Raw genomic sequence first — 14,680 nt, forward strand, 5'->3', positions numbered from 1 at the left:
GAGATCTAACCTTGCTCATCAGTCTCCCATGGGGGACCTTGTCGGACGCCTTACTGAAGTCCATATAGATCACATTTACTGCTCTGCCCTCATCAATCTTCTTTGTTACTTCATCACAAAACTCAATCAAATTTGTGAGACATGATTTCCCACACACAAAGCCATGTTGACTATCCCGAATCAGTCCTTGCCTTTCCAAATACATGTACATCCTGTCCCTCAGGATTCCCTCCAACAACTTGCCCACCACAGAGGTCAGGCTCTTTTTCAAACTCAATACTGACCAATCTAACCCTCTCCGACCCCTATTAGCTAACCAATCCTCTATCCAATATTAGCCTCTTTATTATGAACTCTTATTTGAGAACTACTTTTGAGAACTAGTGATGTGTTACTAACTGAATTTTGTTTCTATGTAACAGTTTTTCACAGCTCCCAACAAGGGAAGGACCAAATCTATCAAGCATTTATTGGAAAATGATACAGGCAGCTTGAAATATTTGTAAACAACTTTCAAGTCTCTTATATCATAGCCCTCCAAATATGTTGCTGCTCTTTAACATCAGATCATGCTGTAATAGCTTTTCATGCCAACCTAAAATACGTTACTGGTGCCAGTTCAACCTAAGCTTTACCAATCCTATCATACATCCACTTGTGCAAAAAACAAAACTTGCCTCATCTTCTGTCCACCGATTTCTAATCAAGACCAAACAAAATAGCTAGCTCCTGTTCTCGTATCTCACTCTGCATAAACGTTAACATGCGTATACAAATCATTCTTCCTCCACCATGGTAGAAGTATCCCATTTAGACCACCACAACTATGCCATTAAACATATTCATTGATCTCTTCTGCTGTTTTGATGTGAACTGTTTTCCCCATTCTCCGCCATCAACTGGATCAAGCGCATGCAAATGCAATTTCAGATCAAAAGTGGTTCCAGTGACTTTTAGAATCAAATCTTGCAACCTTTAAGGGCTTAGTTGAGTACATTTAACTACATACTCTTTCATGAGATCCTGGTTACGCTTTTAAAATTATGCAGAGACTGTCTGTTCATTGGGATGTTCATCCTTCTACAATTACATTTCAGTAAGCAATGATCTGTACAACCAATAATGAATGACTGTTTCCAAAACAAACAAACCTAATTCATTTAAGGAATGTGTTCTCATATAAGCTACTAATCTCCACAACTGACTGGCTTTCATTCAAAACAGACCAGAAACAAATACACAACCAAGAGATCTAATAACATTATAAATAAATCTTGCAACAAACAATCTACAGCATCAGCAAAAAAAAAATCCTTAAATTGAAACAACAGATAATTTCAGTGAGACTCCAAGTGACCAAGTAAAATAGATCTCCTTTAATTTCAAACACCTGTATGGCTTCTTAGATTTAAACAGTTACACTGGATCTTTAACTTAGAACTCAGGCTATTATCGTTTTTACAAAAGCACTGAGACACTAAGTCTGACATTTTAAGTACATGAAGTATTCAATGTGCAGAATCAAATGCAATTGTGAATTAGTTAAAGCTGGTACAGTAAGCACACATCTGAAATGGTTGGTGTCCTAAAAGCCCGCATGCAGTGTCACTTAAGTGAAGTAGAATTTCAATGTATGGTATAGTTAAAGAGAATGTTTCCTGTTTAATTCTATTGCTATAACTGAAAAAACATATTCCTACAAATATAATATTTTTAATGAAAGGCATCTTTTAGAAGAAATAAGTGACTTTTAATTTATGAATTCTTATAATTGATGCAATTGTCACCTAAAGCTTGTACAAAATGGTTAATTAAATACGTGTAAAAAGTTTAACTGTAACTTTGCCCAAGTTAGAGACAGAAATACTAAGGCCATCCTTACTCATCCAGCAACAGCTATGATGACATTTAGAAGTAGGACTTTCAGGTCTTTTCAAAGTTGTGAACAGAGCTAGAAGGAACCCAAAAATACCATTGTCAGCCTGTCTGCTGGTTTCTAGATATCATTCCCAGAATCAGCCTCTTTAGTCAGAAACCCAACAGCTGTGTCCTCATTCCTAAGATGGGCAGCCAATTAAGGTTTGTTAAGGGCCTAAGTTTGGTAAACCAGGACATTGAGAATTTTCTAGTTAGCCTCCAGTTTTTTTGATGTAACAGGCATCCAGCAGCAGGTTAGGGTGCCAGTGCTTTTGGGAAGCCAACAGTCTCTCCCTCCAGGCTGAACACAGTCAAGATTGAAAAGTGATTCACCATCTTCTATAATGGCAGCCAGGTTGTTTTTGCCTGTTTTCACAACTAAATTTTGAAATTTAGTGAGAGTGTGCTTCCATGTAGATTGTGAAACACTTACCTATGCCCCTCTCAAACTGGATGGCCACTAATTGATGTGGACAACATAGCCACTGCCCTTAATTGGGATGGAAACATATTTTGCAGGCACACCAATCAAAGTATCAACATTGACTGTTTATTCATGGGGGAGGTTTGGAACCTGGAAATGATTCCATCCTCAACCAAACATTCAGCTCCAGGTCGCCCTGTTTGGGCAAGTGACCACAATGTTACAGTCATACAGTCATAAAGATGTACAGGACAGAAACAGACCCTTCAGTCCAATTCGTCCATGCTGACCAGATATCCCAACCCAATCTAGTCCCACCTGCCAGCATCCGGCCCATATCCCTCTAAACCTTTCCTATTCTTATACCCAACTAGATGCCGTTTAAATGTTGCAATTGTACCAGCCTCCACCACTTACTCTGGCAGCCCATTCTACACATGCACCACTCTCTGCGCGAAAAAGTTCCCTTTCCCCCACACCCTAAACCTATGCCCTCTAGTTTTGGACTCCCCCACCTCAGAGAAAAGACCTTGTCTATTTACCCTATCCATGCCCGTCATGATTTTATAAACCTCTATAAGGTCACCTCTAAGCCTCCGACGCTCCAGGGAAAACAACCCCAGCCTATTCAACGTTTCCCTATAGCTCAAATCCTCGAACCCTGGCAACATACTTGTAAATCTTTTCTGAACCCTTTCAAGTTTCACCACATCTTTCTGATGGGAAGGAGACTAGAATTGCACGCAATATTCCAAAAGGGGCCTAACCAATGTGCTGTACAGCCACAACATGACCTCCTGACTCCTGTGCTCAATAGTCTGACTAATAAAGGAAAGCATTCCAAACGCCTTCTTCACTATTCTATCTAGCTGTAACTCTACTTCCAAGGAGCTATGAACCTGCACTCTAAGGTCTCTTTATTCAGCAACATTCCCTAGGACCATACCATTAAGTGTACAAGTCCCTGCTAAGATTTGCTTTCCCAAAATGCAGCACCTCGCATTTATCTAAATTAAACTCTGCCACTCCTCAGCCCACTGGCCCATCTGATCAAAATCCCGTTGTAATCAGAGGTAACCTTCTTTGTTGTCCACTACATCTCCAATTTTGGTGTCATCTGCAAACTTACTAATTATACCCCTTATGCACAGATCAAAATCATTTATATAAATGATGAAAATTAGCGAACCCAGCACCAACCCCTTGTGGCACTCCACTGATCACAGGCCTTCACTCTGAAAAAGAACCCTCCACCACCACTCTCTGTATTCTATCTTTGAGCCAGTTCTGTACACAAATGGCTAGTTTTCCCTGTATTTCCCTGTATTCCATGAAATCTAACTTTGCTAACCAGTCTCCCATGGGGAACTTTGTTGAACACCTTACTGAAATCAATATAGATCACGTCTACACTGTTCATGTATAGAAATCAGTCTTAGGAGGGCTTGTAGTTCAAGATCATTAGCAAACAGATCAATGAAGATAAAATGTATCTTCGAGCAATGCTTGCATTGATTAAATTAGACATTTTCCAAATGACCCATTCTACCAAGGATGTGTTTTTGTGGAGGCTGATTACACAGCAGGAAATGTCCTCAGAACAAAGACAGCAAACAACATGAGCTGTCTCAGGAATTCACCACCAAAATTTGCTATATTTGTGACATTACCTAACTCCGAATGTATAGTGTGTGCAGGCACTTTGAGAAGTAGCACTTCAAGTTGCTTCAGGAAATCGGGGGAGTAGACATTCCTTGCTCAAGCAAGGAAGCAGCTTTGGTTGGATTTTCCTCTGCAGCTTTAGTGACGCAAAGGTTGTTTGAGCATAAAAGTGAAACAGAAAGACTTCCTCCAAATCGAGGCATACAAAATTTCCTCTCATCGTTCCCACTGTCACTGAAGCAGCCCACATAACTGAATGCAGAATTTTGGTCTTTTCTGACAATTCCTTCAATTTTTGCCTGGTTCTTCCAATTGCTCTAACTAATATAAACATAGGAAGTAGAAGTGGAAGTAGGCTCTTCAACCCATTCAATGAGATCGTGGCTGATCTGTTAGTGTTCTTGAAATAACTCCATCACCAAGTCGCCCTTTATTTACATGTGGAAAGTCGGTGACACTGATCCAGCTCCCTCAGAGCCAGCTCTCTGAGTGAACAGAATGTCCGATACTCCTCTTCTTATCTATCAGACAAGGCTCCCAGATTGGGGCTGTTAATCTGGTCCAGTCAGGGAACTCATTCTATGAGGTCCACCCAGCTGATCTCATTACAATAATTTCTGAATTTCACATTCCAGTCTGTCTCGAGAATTTTTGATTTCATTGCTTAACAAAAATCTAACTCCATCTGGCTTGGCGTTGGAAGTGACTTACTGGAATTCTATTGTTCCTGTGCTTTGAAGTAGAGTACATGTTGAACCATGGATAAAAGCTAGAAGAGTTTGACAATACTTAGCAGTTAACACCCAAACAGTTGATTGTAGTTCTGGAGGATGTATAGACCATGGGGGTTACACAAAGGCTTCTTCAACTGAGTATAAGGTTCCTATGCTGTGCTCCTGCAAATGTGTTTGATGGATTTTGCTGTTCAACCAGAGCTGTGCACAAGCTCCCTCCCACCACAGTGCCTGGGGTTTCTTCTTGAACAAAATCATTTCAGTTGTTTGCTCCACTGAATCTTTTCAGAATATTGGGGCCTCAATGCTGATTAGATTAGATTCCCTACAGTGTGGAAACAGGCCCTTCGGCCCAACAGGTCTACACCGACCCACCAAAGAGTAACCCACCCAGACCCATTTCCCGCTGACTAACGCACCTAACACTATGCCAATTTAGATTAGATTACTTTACAGTGTGGAAACAGGCCCTTCGGCCCAACAAGTCCACACCGACCCGCCGAAGCGCAACCCACCCATACCCCTACATTTACCCCTTACCTAACACTATGGACAATTTAGCATGATCAACTCACCTGACATGCACATCCTTCGACTTGGGAGGAAACCGGAGCACCCGGTGGAAACCCACGCAGGCACAGGGAGAATGCGCAAACTCCACACAGTTGTCCAAAGCAGGAATCGAACCCGGGTCCCTGGTGCTATGAGGGAACAGTGCTAACCACTGAACCACCGTGCTGCCCCACTTTTGTCCTTTGCAACCTCATATGCTAGCAACACAGAATGACATCATGTTCTATGTACCTCGCCTTTAAACTACAACATCCTTTTAATTACTATAGATAAACTCAGCAGTTGGCAATCTGGAGGGGGACATTTACCTTAGACCAGTTTTACATATAAAATTAGGGCCTTTCTCCCAAATAAAATACTATCTGGTAGTGGCGGGGGTAGAGTCATAACCGTGAGTCATAAGGACATACAGATTCACAACTTATTATTTTTCCACCAAACCTTGGCAGCTTCTCAATTACTAGAACAAATTTATTACACAACCTGTTCATTCTGGTCCATATCATCTGGAAGATTCCACTCTATAATAGCCCAGGTTTCTTTTACACGGTCATAATTTCAACCAGGCACATATTTTGACACTTGAAAGTCAGAAAAATTATGTTGGACATTCATGGACAACTAATGCTAATCACACTAAGTCAAGAGTACTGACATATCTCCAAGTGAACAGTATCTATCCTCCAAATTGTTATTAATGCCATCTTATTTGTGAAGTAAGCACAGCACAAGTGAACACATGTAAAAGTGACCTGTATCTTTGCAATTGTTTTGATATTATCGGAAGGTACTCCTATTCTTATGCAAAATTCATCCCAATTATTAAAGTACAACAATAATTTTACTTTTCCTTATGGGAATTATGAATTTATTATGGGGTTTGTTATTACCATTATGTAGATCGTGAACCCAACTGCCATTTTTATTTGTTCATGGGGAATGCGTACCCATGTCAGGCCAGTATTTATTGCCCATCCCTAATTTGATCTGGAAAAGGTGGTGGTGAGTTGCCTTCTTGAAGCACCACAATCTGCTTCAGTGTAGATCCAGCCCACAGTGTTGCTCAGCAGGAAGTTCCAGAATTCTGACTCAACCAAACTAAAGTTACAGCGATACAATTCTAAGTCTAGAATGGTGTGGGGCTTGGAGTGGAACTTGGAAGTGGTGTTATCCCAATGCAACTGCTGTCCTTGTCCTTCAAGGTAATCAGGTTTGCACGTAACGATTTTGCTTACATGCATCATAAAAGTGAATGTATTTGCATTTCTATAAAAGTCATGGGACTAAACATATGAGAAGAAAGTACAAAGGGCAATGAGGAAAAATTGTTTTAAAAAGGTTAAAGAGAAGCCAAAACAAAAAGACAATTTAAAAACTGCTTATACATTCTTTCCCATTTGAAGTCAGCATTTTTAACTTTTACCAGAGGTCTGTTTGTTGATACATGAGGGATACATGACTGCACTAATTTCTAAGCGCATCTTTGTTTTCTAAGTATTGATAGAAGATTGAAAGCTAGCATGGAAAAATCCACCAACTATAACACCCAAGCTACATGCAGAGGAAAATGTTCCACATGGATGGTAAATCATTCATTAATTTGCTTACCTAGGAGTCTTCATGGAGAAAAGATTATGTCATGGTCACCCAAATAGATTGAATAAATGGTCATCGTCATGCGATCAGTGCAATAACAAGCATCTTAAAAAACATTCACACTAATTAAAAAACAAAAAGGGAATGATGTAATCAAATTAATGATGTCACCACTGAGATTTAATTTTCCCAATAAGGTTCTAACAAGATCCAGGTCCCTGCGGAAAAACACAACCTCACAAGTTACTGAGTTAATCTGTGCCAAATATTCTCGTAACACTGCACTATCTGGGTCTTTGAACTCATGCTATAAAATTATTGCCACTACTTAACCATCAACATTTCTAAGAGAAATGAAGATACCACCAAAGTAATAAATGCATACATTCAAAACTATATCAACATGGCATTCATCACTAAAATAGTGAGATGATTCGACCATTGGATAGCCCATCTTGCAAGCTCATAATACAATTGGAAAAAGTGTGTGAAGCATACAGCAAATCAGTTAACAAAACATAACGTGTGCCTTGTGAAAATGAGTCTGAAGAAGGCTTCTTACTACAAAACAATTTAATCGTCCTTCAAACAAAAGCATTCATGTGCATTTGCACATTTTCCTATTCTTTTTAGAAACATGGCTTTGGTTATATATGTTGTCATTTATTTCTGCCATGCAAATGCATTTGCTCTGAAGACTAAGCTTGCACTTACCCTTGACGGTTCTTCCCTTTCACCACTGTCTTTAATAAACATTCGTTCTATTTCTTGATTTATGCCTTCAACACTGTTCTGGACCCGTGAAATTGCAGATTTTGAAAGGGTAATGTTTAATGCCGGACCAGAGATAAATCTTGTAGCAGAGGCCTATCAAGATGAAAAACAATTTGAAAAATACTTAACAATATTAGCATGAACATTCACACAGCAATAATGGTACATTCCTACAAGCTGGAGGATAAAAAGCTGATGATGTGTATATCACAAAAAAGAAAACAATATACTAATGAAGCAGAGTGTCTAGAATAAAGTTTGAAACATAACCATCTTTCTTCAATATTCACTCCATCCCACTTGCAATAAAGAGCAACATTGCATTATCTTTCTCAAATTATTCATAGTGGCTGAATGCTGATCTTTGAGATTTGTATACATGTGCACCCAGACATTCTCGCACTATAGTATTCTGCAGTCAGTCCTTTTAAATAACATTCAGCATTTAGACATTTCCTTATGAAACTGATAACCTCACATTTTCTCATTGTGCTCCATCTGCCAAATTTGCCACACTATTATCTGCACCACCAACATCATGAGCTCTTGTCTTATGCAACAATCTTTTAGTGGCACCTGACTGAATGGCTTTTGGACATCCAACAAATACCACGCCGACTGGTTCCCCTATCTACCCTGCTTGTATGATCTGCATTTCCCCTTCAGTAAATTATATTGATTTTAAAGGTAATTTTTCAAAAAAAAATTGCCCTGCTCCGGTCTCCTTTCTTTTTGGAATATGGTGTGACATTCAGTTTTCCCACCCGAGTGAGATGTTTGCAAAATCTGGGGATTGTCAGAAGAATATCATTGATCCATCCACTATCGCTACAGCCACTTTAAGACTTCAGGATGCAGGCCATGACATCCACAAGATCTGTGAGCATTTAGTCCCATTCCTATTAACAGTACATGCCCTAATTAACATGATTGTTTTAAGTTCCTACCTCTTGCCTTTTTATTTTCTACTGTTCTTGGATCGATTGAAAACGTATAGGAAATACTTGCTTAAAGACTGCCAATTCTTTGTATCTTATCAATTCACTGGATACTACTTCTGAACAAAGGAGAGCGCAAGGTAAGAATTACAAGATCAGGAAACTTGTAATTTGGGTTTTTTCAAAAGTCCTACCAAATGTTGTTAGGATCTAACCTGTTTGTGTTTCTTGGTTGCAGCTCACCAGATAGATGGACTGACTGGCTGCTGAGGGGACAGTCAGGAATAGACAGCAGCTCCTGGGGTGAGAAGGGTGAGGAAGGTTGGAGTCTAAACTCAGGAAGATTTGAGACACTAGTTGGAGATTGGAATTTTATCCATTTTTGGAATGTGATTGTCACTGGCTAGGTCAATTTATAATATTCATCCCTCATTTCCCTGAAGAAGGTGGTGGTGGTTAGCTGTCTTCTTGAATTGCTGTAGTCCCTGTGATGTGGGACATCCACAGTGCCTTTAGAGAGTGAGTTCCATGAGTTTGACTCACTAACAGTGAAAGAATAGAACTATAGCTCCAAGTCAGGAATAATCTGTGGATTGTGGGGGGTGGATGGAGAAGAGAAAGGGAGGAAGAAGAGTCTGAAGTCTCATATTAGGCAATTGGCCATGTGTGATACCCTCAGCCCTATACTGTGTCTAACCAGAAGCGGGCAGATTGAGGTTGGAAGGTGTATTGTTAACATTAACTTCCTTGAATGTAAATATTTCAACTCTACATGTCACCAACTTGGCTCTTTTTGAATCAGAATAGTTTTGACCTCTTAGTTTAAGATATTCTGACAAGGTTGCCAGGAGCTATCAGTGATCAAGCATACAATAATGACACGGATGAAGGCTTTTCTCTTAAAATCATTCCTGGCAATAAACTTGAAATTTAGTGCACATCAAAGAATCTTTAACATTAACAACACAGATTTCAGGCACTTTTACCAATTGTTCTGAGTATTTAATTATGTTAGAAAGCAAATGGTTAATTGCATTGTCATCTGTGTTAGAAACAGAAATCATACAGTAGAGAAAAACTGCACTAAGATTTAGTAAAAATAGAAAATGCTGGAGAAACTCAGCAGATCTGGCAGTATCTGTAGAGAGGAAAAAACATAGCTGATGTTTCAAGTCCAACGACTCTTCTTTGGAGCAGTTTCTCTCACCACAGATGTTGCCAGACATTGAGTTTCTCCAGCACTCGCTGTTTTTATTTCAGATTTCCAGTATCAATATTGGTTTTAGTTGTATTTGAGTGCACTAAGGTCTAACTCCAAATGAGGCTGACACAGAATCTTTCATGTTGATAAACTTGTTACCATGGAGAAAGTTAGCATTTTGAATCGAATATGACTGTTTTGAAAATAAAAATATAAAATGTGCTTCTCTCTCCACAGTAGGACTTACTGAGTATTTCCAGCACTTCCTGCTTACAATACTATAAAGCTCCAATATAGCTGATCAAAGTTAACATCTGTATGACTGGATCCATCTGAGCAGAGCAAATTGTGTTTATTGAAAATTAATTGAAATACTATATTGAAGAAACAGATGGGAAATGTGATCATAGACTTGAAGAACTGCAGCAGCATTTTTCCATTACATGCAAACAATCACACTGGTCAGAACTTTTAAATGTAATACTAAAATGAGAATTTTACTTGCTACACCTTTTTATTTTGATATCTTTGAATCAAACTGAGGAAGAGTTATTTGCAAGAAATAAGATCACTCTGCTTCCATCTTGCCTTGTGCTACCTCCCTCCAAGCCTCCAAAAGCATTGAAAAACATTTCTTCAAATATACTTTTTACATATAATCCCAACTAATATCATGTTTGGATTTCCTTTTTGCAAAAAGCAAGAAATTTGTGACAATAGCAGAAAATCCAAAGATTTCCTTGGTCTTTTAATCTGCTTATCCTTGCACTGAAGTTGGTTGTGAAACTAGGTACTTAAACACAAAAAAGCTTGAGGAATAGGAGGAATAAGTGACAGTAAAAAGGGAATTGGGTCATTATCTGAAGAAAGCTTTGTAGAGTTACAGGTATTAAAAGCAGAGGAGTGGCACTGGGTGAGTTCTTCTTGCAGAAATTGGCATAAAAGCAATGAGCCAAATGACCTCTTTATGTGGTGTAATAATAATATGATTCTATTTTCCTCCTCCAGCTTGCTCCACCATTCAAAAATGATCATGGATGATCTTTGACATCAACTCCACTTTTCTGCCTGTTCCGCACATTCTTCAATTTCCAGAGCCTCAATTACTTTCAATAAACATCCGCAACCCTCTAAGTTCACCTCCAATGATTCACACTGAGTAAATACAGTTATAATCTCAATCCAAACGATTGGGCCCATAACATGCAGCTGTGTCTGCATATTCCAATGATCCCAGGGAGGGGAACAAATCTCTTTGTGACTACCCAGTTTTTTAATGCAGTCACAGAAAATGAGTATCACTGGCTAGCATTTGTTGGCCATTTCTAATTGCCGACCCCTGATTTCCCTCAAGAAAATAGCAATGAGTTGACTGTTTGAACTGCTGCAGTCCTTGGGGGTGTAGGATCACCCGCAGTAATGGTAGGGAGGGAGTTTCAGAGTTTTCACCCAGCAACACTGAAGAAAGACAATATAGCTCCAAGTAAGGATGGCAAGTGGCTTTGAGGGAAACTTGCTGTTGACGTTGTTTCCATGCATCTGCAGCCTTCTTTTTGATAGTGGAGGTGGGAGGCTTGGAAAGCATTGCCTAAGGAGCTTTGGTGAGTGGGTGCAATGCACCTTGTAGATGATATACATTGCAACTCCTGTTCATTAATAATGGAGGTACTGAAAAGTTAAAGGTGTTGGATGGAATGCCTATCAATTAGACTATGTTGTCATTGATGGCAATATAGCTTCCTGAGAGTTGTTGGAGCTGTACTCATTCAAGTCCATAGAGAGATTAATCTATCTCTCTCCTAATTTGTGCTGAGTAAATGGTGAACAGGCTTCAAACAGTCAGGATGCAAGTTCCTTGCCATCAAATTCTCAGTTTGTGATCTGCTCTGGTAATCACAGTATGTATATGGCTTGTCATTTCAGTTCTTAGTTAATGATATTCCCTGAGTTATTAATAGTGGAGGGTTCAGTGATGGTGAATGTTAACAGACAAAGATTGGATTCTCTCTTGATGGAAATGGTCAATGTCTGGCTTTGTAAGGTACAAATGTTAATTACCACTTATCAGTCCAAGGCGCAATGTTGTTCAGGTCTTACTGTATTTGGATACAGACTGCTTCAGTATCTGAGGAGTCATAATGATGCAAAACATCATGTGGTCATCAGTGGTTATTGCCATTCTGACTTTAGGATGGAGTGGATGTCATCGATGAAGCAGTTGAAGATGATTGGGTTTAGGATACTGCCTTGAGAACACCTGCAGTGATGTCCTGTTGCTAAAATGATTGGCTTCCAACAATTATATCTATCTCCCTTTGTACTAAGTATGACTGCAATCAGCAGACAGTAAACCCTTCCCTGATTCCAAATAATTGTAGTTTTAGTAGGGATCCTTGATGTAACATTTTGTAAAATGTAGTCTTGATGTCAATGGCAGTCATCCCTCACTTCCCTTCTGGAATTCAGCTCTTTTGTCTATGTTTGTACCAAGGCTGTATTGAGGTCAGAAACTAAGTGAGCCTGTGGAGCTCAAACTGAGCACCAGTGAACAGGTTATTGGTGAATAATTGCCAATAGATAACACTGTTGACATCACCTTAGTGATGACAAAGTTGACTGATAGGGCAGTAATTGGCCCACTTGGATTTGTCCTGCTTTTTGTACATAGGTCGGACCTGGGCACTTTATTCACATATCACAACGGTTTTGTAAAAGTTTAGATGGGGCTACAGCTTGTTCTGGGACATAAGCCTTCAATTCAGAATGTTGGCAGGGCCCATAGCCCTTGCAGTATCCAGTACCTTCAGCCATATCTTGACACACACAGAATGTATAGAGTTGATTGAAGGCTGGTATCAGATGTCGGGAACCTCAGGAGGAGGCAGAGATGGTTTGTACACTCGGCATTCCTACCTAACGGAGGCTGTAAATGCGCCAGCCTCATCTTTTGCACTTCTGTGCTAGGCTGCCCTATCATTGAGGATAAGTAATTTGTGGAGTCTTCTCCTTCAGTGAATTATTTGATTGTCCACCACCATTCACAACCAATGTGACAAGACTGCAAAGCTTAAATCAGATTTGTTTGTCACTTAGCTGTATTTATTATTTGTTGCTTATGCTATTTATCACACTAGTAGTCATGTGTTATAGCTTCATGAGGATGACATCTCATGTTTAGGTATGCCCGGTGTTGCTCCTGTACTGTTCATTGAACCAAGTCCCTGGTTTGAGGTAGAGTCGAAAATATGCCAGGCCATGAGGCAACAGATTGCGATTGAATCCAATTTGGCTATTGCTAATAGTCCATACTGCCTCATGAATGCAGAGTTGAGTTGCTAGATTTGGTCAAAATCCATTTCATTTGGCATGGTGATGATGCTACACATCACAAAGGAGGGCAGAAGGTGGTAATTAGCAAGCAGTTTATTTGTCCATGTTCGAACTCTTACAATGGGTCTGAAGTCAAATTTAGGACACCCAGTGCAACCCCTTCCTGAGTGTATAGTCCTCTGCTGCCATCTCTAGTAGGTCTGTATTCCCATAGGACAGGACATATGCAAGGACATCAATGGTAATGGTGGTGTTTGGGACATTGTCTGTCAAGTGTCATTTCACATGAACATCAGGTCCAGGTTATGTCAGGCTATTGCTTGATTAGACTGTGGGAGAGCTCTCTAGACTTCTCTCTCCAAAGCACTCTAAGCCCCAAGATGCAAGAGAGAAGATTTTGCAGGATCGACAGGGCTGCTTGTGGTTCATCTAATTGTGTTCCTTTTGTCAGACTCTGCAGCAGCTAAATACAACAGAGTGATTTACTGGGTCATTTCAGACAGCGTTTAGACATCAACCAATTGCTGTGGATCTGGAGTCAACTGGAGGCTAGACCAGATGAGGATGGTATGCTTTACTTCTCTAAAGGATATCTGAATCAGATGGGTTTTACAAGAATTGGTTTTATTGGACTAGCTTTTAATTCCAGATATATTAATTGACTTCAACTTTCATCATGTCTTCATTGTGGAACTCATACTAATGTCTACCAGGGCATTAGCCTGGGTCTCTGGATCACAGTCCAGTGACAGTACTACTTCATCACTTCCTTTTGCTGTAGCTAATGCATCCTGAGCTTCATTATTGGCAATGACTTTGATATCTATCATCGAATCAACTGTTTCTGTTTCAGGTATTTCCAATCTTGATTTTTTCATTGCAAATTTAAACTTGAAAGTTGATCTTTGCCTTATTCATCTTCATTCTGAAAGACTCTTTTTTTGAGTAGCCCTGCAGTCACTTGCTCTTCCTTTGTTCCAGCAATGAGTGTGGTCTCATGTGCATACCTGAGATTCTATATACAATAGGCCTCAAATGACGCTGTTACTATACCTTTCTGGTTAATTTTTCATGCACCATCATATCATCTTCTCTCAGCTTCAAACAGAAAGGGTGACAGAACACACTGCATTCCAGTGACCACTAAACCTTTGTGGGCAGCACTTTCATTTCAAAAATGAACCCAAGCACTATTTCTTCACTGCTAACAGGATAATCTTTTAGGCTCATAAATCTTCACTGAACCTTTCAATGGCTCTGATATCTTTCCAACACAGTGGTGCAGAATTGTGTGCAATGCATTAGCTCATTTGTTTTGATGCCTTTAATTTTAAGGCACTTGTCAGATAAATTGCCTTCGGTTTTCACAATCTTTAAGTTCCAAAACAAAAAGCAAATCACACTATCACAATGCTTGTGGCAGAAAGGAAGATTATTTGTCCATTGTTAAGCATGCATTTGTTTAGATGCTGACAGCTAGTCAACAGTTGAGTCTTTATGCACTGATAAAAGAAGGCTTCCTATTTACTGA

The 14,680-nt window shown here is 39.6% G+C and overlaps 1 protein-coding gene across 3 annotated transcripts in view; it reads right to left on the reverse strand.

Annotated features, from left to right (window-relative positions):
* Positions 1-14,680, reverse strand: part of LOC122549809 (glucocorticoid-induced transcript 1 protein-like) — a 219,959-nt gene that overhangs the window by 65,223 nt on the left and 140,056 nt on the right. For all 3 annotated transcript variants that reach the window (XM_043689883.1, XM_043689882.1, XM_043689881.1), the window contains one exon: positions 7,621-7,773. In XM_043689883.1, the coding sequence (XP_043545818.1) occupies positions 7,621-7,773 (153 nt within the window). The remainder of the gene's footprint in view (positions 1-7,620; positions 7,774-14,680) is intronic.

The sequence above is a fragment of the Chiloscyllium plagiosum genome, chromosome 5 (assembly GCF_004010195.1).
Source record: "Chiloscyllium plagiosum isolate BGI_BamShark_2017 chromosome 5, ASM401019v2, whole genome shotgun sequence".
In the NCBI taxonomy this organism is placed as follows: domain Eukaryota; kingdom Metazoa; phylum Chordata; class Chondrichthyes; order Orectolobiformes; family Hemiscylliidae; genus Chiloscyllium; species Chiloscyllium plagiosum.